Raw genomic sequence first — 7,580 nt, 5'->3', positions numbered from 1 at the left:
CAAGTCGTTCCATTGATTAATTGTTCTAACTGTCATAAAATTCCTCCTTAGTTCTAGGTTGCTTCTCTCCTTGATTAGTTTCCATCTGTTGCTTCTTGTCCTGCCTTCAGGTGCTTTGGTTGACCCCCTCTTCTTTCTGGAAAGCCCCTCAAATATTGGAAGGCGGCTCTTCTGTCTCGAACAAAAACAGAAAGCCCAAACCGTGAAACCAACTCTATAAGTTGCCCATTTCAGCTGTTAGTGTTGTTTCCACACCTGAACACTGTCAACTTGTTAAACAGCATTATGGTATGAAGAGGTTTATTTTAAATTCCTTTGGGTCTGTCAGCTAATTTGGCCATCTCCCCGTTGGTCTCAGCACCAGTGAAAGGTACCAGGAGGTGGCTCTGGCCAAAGCTCAGGCCAAACTCCTTACCAACCACAGCGGAGAGCCAAGCCCCAAGAGGAAGGGGTCCTTTAATCATGGTCCCGGGAACCTTTTTTCGGGGGGGGGGGCTGCCATGAATTGACAGCACCTCCCAAGCCCAGGATGCTGGGCAGCTTGCACAAACCAGGTAAGTTAAGAGGCCCAAACCTAGCTGAGGTTTCCTACTTTCACTTTTCAACAAAACAGCGTCCCATTTTCCCTAGCAAGACGGCGAGTGGCTGAGCTTCTATCTGCTTTAGCAGCCAGTCCTGGCAGGAAGAGGCGACACATTTTTAAAAAAGGAAGCTCCTCTCGGATGGCTACAGGCGCAGCCGTTTGATGTCTTCATTACGAAAATCCATCCGGAGGGCCAGCACTTGGCGGACCTCTGCTGGTGTCAGGCACCACGTCAGAGGGCCCGAATTGGGTCCCCAGTAATCCAGGATCTCCGTTACCTGAAAAGAGAAGACAATACTGTCTGCCCATCTGGCAGAGGACCGGACAGCACCGGCCTGACATCTGGAAGGCAACACAGCTGCTGCCCTGCCTGCTTCTTTCTTCGGCCCATCTGGGATGGGGCTCTGCTCCACCTCCCCTCGCCCCACCCGGTTGCCCTGCCTAGGGAGTAACATCTGGAGGGCGGAGACCCACCCTCTCCAGGTTGAGAATGGTCGCCATCTGGGAGAGCCGGGCAAACTTGTCACGGATGGTCCAGGTGGTGACTGTAGTCAGGTAGGCTATCAGGGACCTCAGTTCTTTGTCAAACTGCAGCCCGCCAAGCTGAGGAGACAGAAAGTGGCAAAGCATGGCTGAACCAGCATCTGGCCATGAGACACCCATCCCACCCCCAGCAGAACCTCCTGGAATGGATTCACCCCTGAATTCCACCTAGCAGGGAAGTTCGGGGAAAGGCCCACTTCCAGAGAAGCCCCTTACTCTCTGTTGCCCATTGGCTTCACCCACCCTGGGCTCCCCCTCCATCCATCTCCACAGCATTCTTGCGTTGGCCTTTTGAGGCAGGAGTCAGTAAACACGCAGATCGATTCCCAACCCTAACCTGGCCTCCTTTCCTAAGCAGGTGAGTGTCAGCCTCCACATGCTACCTTTATTGTTTTATTACTGTTAGTTAATTGGTTTACTGCTGTCTTTTAGTGCTAGGCAAAGGGAATGGGTAATGTATCCTTGATTAAGGGCTAGCTGCTTTGGCTGTCATGAAATGGAGTGGGGAGAGGAGTTTAGGCAGAAACGAAACTTAACTTGCTAGGGATTAGTAGAACGTATTCAAAGACTAGAACACGGGCTGATGACACTCACAGCTAACAGTCCATGCATACCAGAGAGATGAAACCATCTGGAGATGATCCTCACCTGGCACCTGAGAAGAAGGTGGATTGGACAAGACTGCCTGACCTTTGGGGGGAGGAGGGATTAATGCGTGAACTTGTATGTGTAAACCACACCTATTGTCCAGACCTTGCTTTACTCGCGTCGCAATCAGTTCATTCTCAGTAAAAGATACCTTTCTCTACAAACCATGGAGTTGGGGTTTTTCTTTTTTGAGTTTTGAAAGGAGGCACGCCTGACATTGGGCAAGCTGGATCTCTTCTTCCCCATTCCTCTCTTAGGACTAAGAGCAGGGAAGAAGCTCTCAGAGGGCCAAGACTTGCCGGTGGTGCAAAAGGCAGAGGTTCCGGGTTGCCAAGGGAGGGCTCTGTGCTGTAGGCACTGCCATCTGGCCAGCCACTCCCCTGCCCTTACCCAGCAGGCATTCCCCTCACACAGCTGCACTACACCTGGCTCACAGCATATAGAAAAGAATGGGCCATGTTACACAATCCAAAGATGCCAGCAAGCAGAATAAGGAGCACAAACAGGCAGAACCCAAGTCATCATGCAGGAAGCAAAAGTGATTTAGTACCTTACTGAAACAATGGCGGAGTGAAACTCAGGAACGGGATGTAAAGACTGAAGGAACAGCTCATCCCAAAGCAAGAGATGAAAGGGGAAGAGCAGCAGCAGCACATCTGAAGAAGGGGCGCCCTTGGATTGGAATCTAGGTATTTCTGGGCCCAGTTGAGGAAGGAGAAATGATAGAGAAAGTGGTGGGGATCTGCGGAGGCAGATCCTGGACTAGACTGTCTTCCAAGAGGAGAAACAGAGACAAAGGGATCACTTTTTTTAGACTGGATCTGTCGTGTCCGCCTCCCCCTCCGACGACCGGGTCTAGGAAGTCTGTATCAAGCGTGGCCACGAAGCCTCTGCAGCTTTGCCAAATTCCTTTCAGATTTCTCAGGGCAGGCAGGAATCCAAGGTGTGACTTCAGCAAACCAGATGAGACTTTGCTTGACTCAAGGAATGCCAAAAAGCAGATCCTTTATATAGGCCATGGGGTGTGGCTCCATGACTCAGCACTTATCCAGGCCTGCCCCTCCCTTCCTTCTGCTGACGTCGCCTCTCAGATCTCTGGAAGCGGGGATCCGTCCACTGTGAATTCCCTTCCTCCGGATCTGCTGCCTGCAATTCTAGCACGTGGCTGGCTTCGTGCTCACATGCTGTAGGAGTGAGGTTTTTTTGTTCATTCCTGACATTCTGTCCGGGCATGGTGCCAGGGCTGGGGGCTGGAGGCATGCCAGGCCGTTCCTCTTCATTATCCGACTCTGAATCTGACAGCAGCCCGGCAGGAGGAGGGAGGAGCCCAGCTGAGGAGAGGAGGGAGGACAAGGCACAACAGGATCCTAACTGATAAGCAAGAGCTGGTAGAAAAGGGAAAGGCATTGGGGATCAGAGGAGGTAGGGAGCATACTGGAATTGGAACACGAGATCTCAAGGGATCTCTTTCAAGAAAGTTAGGGAGGTCCTAGACAAGATGCCATGGAGAAAATGGGAGGATTCTCGCAGAGGCAGACAGAGCCCTTCAGTTCCTGTTTTGCTTTTCTCCTCTCAGAAAAGCCAATGTAGCAATGGACCGGAAAGAGCAACTGAGCGAAGAAAGGAGTGGCAACAACAGCAAAAAAAGACAACACAGCTACAAGGAATCCGTTTGGACTCTTCAAGCCCAGACCAGGGTGTCATCTTGCTGACCCCTTTGTGATCTCATGGAGGACAAGCAGATGGTCAGAGGATTGAGGAGCTGTGGTGACGCAGGATTAGAATGCAGCATAACAGGCTACCTCTGCATCCCCACTGCCAGGAGTACAATCCTGAGGGGCCACAGGTCGGTAAAAGGAGGACCCAGATTGTTGGGGGGGGTAAGAGGCTGACTCTGTAGAGGGCTGTAAAGCACTCTGAAGCTGTAGATAAGCCTAAATGTTATTGGAGAAGGAAAGCGTTGAGCGAAAAAGAATCCAAGCAACTATGGATTGTCAGCATGATATTCTTACTCAACTCTGAGCAAGTTAATAAAAAGTTGCTAAACAGAGAAGTAGGTATTACTTGTCAGAAACCAGCAGGAGTTTGTTTATCAAGAATCCATTATAACCAGCTTAGCAGACCATGGGAATGTGAGGTGTAGGGCATCTTGCGATTTTAGTAGAGAAGACGGCAAACTGGCTAAATTATACTACAGCGATATGGAGGATACAGAGGAACAACCTACCCCAAAAATCATGGGGACAGCAAATACCCTAATGGCCAGTTTCAAGATTCTAAAGGACTTGAATGAGTACAATGCAAAGTCCTACATTTCTGCAGAACAAAATCAAAAGCATGAAACAGGATTGGTGGAAGGAACACAATGAGCAGCAGATGTGAAAAAGGGCTGGTTTTCTCAGTGGATCACAGGCTGAACACTGACCAAAGAGTTTGTTTCTAAAGTACAGCTAGACTTCAGTTACCAACTGCTTTGTTCAGTGACTGAAGTTATGATAGTGCTAAAAAGATAATTTTATAACTTATGCCTCTATTTATGAGCTCTGCAGCATCCCTCAGTCTCATGACTGTCATTACAGTCAATATGTTTTATCCTATGCCTAAGCTGTTGTTTTTTCTTTCTTCCTCCTTTGCAGAATGGAGAGAAAGGGATGACAAGGGAGTAAGCAGGCACACAATGGGGATATACAGCAATGTGCTTGTGCTGGCAGCTGTTAGCATGCTATGCAAACAATCTAGTGTATTCCTCATTCTGTGCCTGTTAACTCTCTTGTAAAACCTTGAACGAATGTAAAAACAAACAATAATTCCCTTTTGTTAATTATCTCAGCACCAAAATGAACACTCCGAAGGATTGGAGAGTGGAGAAAAGGAAAGTATCTGCCATGCTGCTGCGCAGATGATGGGGGCACTTTGTTTGAAGTTACTTGAAGTTATTCTACATAGAATACATAGAATATAAGTTATTCTACATAGAATAACTACAATTAGACTCAGATTTTAACGCTGGCATGTCGATCTGCAGGTTGGCTTTACTGGCACTCTTACCCGACTGAAGGTGGACTTGAGAACAACCTTCTCCAGCTCCAGAGCTACTAAACTGGTCATCAGGCTGGTGAGGCTATCGTAGATCACAGGGGAGAGTCCTGCCTGCAGAGAGGGGAGAAGACATGGTTCAGGATGTCACTATTGCCAGAAGCAGACCAAGGCAGGCCAGGGGGACGGTGTTTCCACCCAGCCCCTGTCCAGAGAGAAGGCTGGTGTCAGGCAGGCATGCCTCCCTTCCCTGTGCTCAGGGAAAAAGCTGCCAAGGGAATACGTGCCCTTCCATTGGCAAGGGGAACACCCAGCGGGACAGCTGCCTTCTCCTTGAACTGACCGACGCCTATATGCCAAAGGGGCCAATTCCCCTTTGAGGAATTTCCTGCCAACTCCTGCCTCAAACCTACCTTGAACTCCACCATCTGCTGCTCCAGGTTAAGAATGAACTGCTGCACCCAGGGGTCGTTGGCTTCATAGTCATTAAACTCTTCCTGAAAGAGCAGCAGAGAACAGAGCTGGCCTCTCTACAAAACGTTCCCTTCCTCTGCCTCCCGGGGTGGTGGTGGTGATGGCTCCAGCTGGCCTGCCACGTCTTCCTCAGAGGCATCGCAGCAATTCCGTTTTCACTGAAGCCGGGTCCAGCAAAAGGATGGACGGACTGATGGGCTCAGCCACATAGGAGAGGCCTGGCTTGCTCAAGGCAGGCCCAGCCATTGCTCCTCCTCCTCCAGAGACTTTCCCAAGACTCGGCCAGCCTGGCAAAGGCTTGCCAGCCCCGGGCCTGCCTCCTGCTGCTTCCGTGCCCGCTTAGAGAGGAAACAAAGGGTGGGGCTTGGGAGGCAGTAGGGCTGTTCCCTGGGGAGATGCTGAAGGGAAAAGCTCTGCATGCAGAAAGGGAGTCCACTGCCAGGACGGCACTTGACTGGCAAGTCCCCACTCCCACCCCAAGGAAAAGGGAGCCTCCAGGCCACCCCTGTTCTCCTTCTCTGGCTTCTCCACATCAGCTCTTCAGTGAGGCCAGGAAAGGGAGCAGACACCAGGTGCAATATTGGAACTCGGCTGCATCGAGACCTCCAAAGCCTTTCAACATGCCCCCTTCCCTCCCTCTTACCCCAAAGAGAGTCAAGGAGGAGAATCCTGAGATTCTTCCTCAGCCTTTCCGACTGTTCATATTTTACTTAATGACCGTTGTATGTCTTATTCCAGCTCTCTCTCCCCCAGCAGCATTCCGATTCCACATCTCCCCTATAGAACCTCAGTTGAGTCTTCAAAAGAAAACACCCCCCCCCCCCATTTCTTCAGCCTCCTGCATTCAGGCAAGCAAACAAGCAAGGGCTGTGCACTCACCTCCTCAATGTTGTGGGATACAGACAGGAAGAGATTAATGCAGGGCTTCACATGCGGTTTGACTGCTGAGTTGGTGAGTTCATTCAGGCCTTCCTGAGAGAGAACAAGGGTCAGTCTGCAGCCCCTCATTAGGTCTCCTGGCTCCCCTATACACAGCAGCCACCAGGGAGCTGATCCTGGCAAAGGTGCAGACCCCAGGGGGTCCCGGCTTTTGGGCGAAGAGAAGCTCCTCATATTTCAAGAGTGGTATCATCTTTCTAAGCTGAAGTGGAGAAACGCTCAGCAAAATGTGGGTGAGTGGAAGAGAAGCTCCTCTTGCAGCCCCAAGCAGCTCACCTCCCGCCAGGCAAGGATGCTGCCCACTGGCCAGACTGGCCGCCTTCACTTCCTCCTGTGGGGGGGGGGGAAGAGGCTTGGGACAGGCAACGCTCCAAAGGTCCAAAGCTCACCTGTAGCAGGTCACGAAACTTGCTGGAGACAGCATCCATGTCCGAAAGGCAGCTCTCCAGCTTGAGCTGAGCCTGCTCTCCTCCAAAGCCCTGGCTGAGGAGCTCCGAACAGTCACTCTGTAGGGAAGCAGAAATCCAGCTGCAAACAAGAATCGCTTGGCAGAAGGAAGACCTCAAGTCCAGTGGAAATGAAGCACAGCAAGAGAAGGTGGGGCGGCAGCCCATCCGCAGGGAGGCTCTCCCGCTGCTCAATTTTTCCTCCCATTTCCCATACAGTCTAAGTCTCTGGATGTGGCCTCCCGGCCAGGCATTACAACTCCTTGCTCCAAACTCAGCATCCTTGAGTTTTTACACAGATGGTTTATATCCTGGTTTCTTTGGGTACCCATCTTTGGAATAAGCCAGGCAGGACCTCCTAAAATAAAGCCGGACTTCTAGTTGGGATGAAGTGATTCTATGAATTAGTGTATTAACTTAGCCCCAAGATGGGTTTGAATCACACAAACACACAGCGACACCAAGACATGCTGCTTCCAGCCAAGAGCTCAGAGCCAACAAGTACCTCCAGGGTCTTCTTCAGTGTCATTATGTTCTCGCTGCAGGCCTCCACGTTGTTTAAAGTCACCTGAAACAGAGTAAGCAGAACGGTCAGCATCTTTTCCAACCTTTAAGAGCAGCCATGCCAAAAGGGCCTTTGTCGCCAAGCTCAGCATTTCAGTCTTTGCTCCTCTGAGGAAGAAACTTGGCACGGAGGAGGAGGAGGGAGCCAGGGGAACACGAAGAAAAGTTTCATTTGCTAGGGAAGAGGATCAGGCACCTGATCTTCAACTTCCTTTTCCCTCTCAGACCCAGCTGACTCTTAAAACCCAGCATCGGGCTGTTCCGCATCCAGGAAAGGAAAAGAGACTGGCCCAACAGATGGAGAAAGGTAGGGAGGCGTTTCCATTTCCACCAGCCCTGCAGGGCAG

General features: G+C 50.8%; 1 protein-coding gene across 2 annotated transcripts in view; it reads right to left on the bottom strand.

The window, feature by feature from the left end:
* Window positions 1-283: 283 nt before the first annotated feature.
* The window catches only part of COG4 (component of oligomeric golgi complex 4), a 28,008-nt gene continuing 20,711 nt past the window's right edge, over window positions 284-7,580 (bottom strand). For both annotated transcript variants that reach the window (XM_058154940.1, XM_058154941.1), the window contains 7 exons: window positions 7,175-7,237; window positions 6,613-6,729; window positions 6,164-6,256; window positions 5,224-5,307; window positions 4,823-4,924; window positions 1,058-1,186; window positions 284-861 (listed from right to left, as the gene is read on the bottom strand). In XM_058154940.1, coding sequence (XP_058010923.1) covers window positions 727-861; window positions 1,058-1,186; window positions 4,823-4,924; window positions 5,224-5,307; window positions 6,164-6,256; window positions 6,613-6,729; window positions 7,175-7,237 — 723 coding nt within the window. In that variant the 3' untranslated portion in view covers window positions 284-726. The remainder of the gene's footprint in view (window positions 862-1,057; window positions 1,187-4,822; window positions 4,925-5,223; window positions 5,308-6,163; window positions 6,257-6,612; window positions 6,730-7,174; window positions 7,238-7,580) is intronic.

The sequence above is a fragment of the Ahaetulla prasina genome, chromosome 12 (assembly GCF_028640845.1).
Source record: "Ahaetulla prasina isolate Xishuangbanna chromosome 12, ASM2864084v1, whole genome shotgun sequence".
NCBI classification, from domain to species: Eukaryota; Metazoa; Chordata; class Lepidosauria; order Squamata; family Colubridae; genus Ahaetulla; species Ahaetulla prasina.
This window is presented reverse-complemented; position numbering and strand designations above follow the sequence as displayed.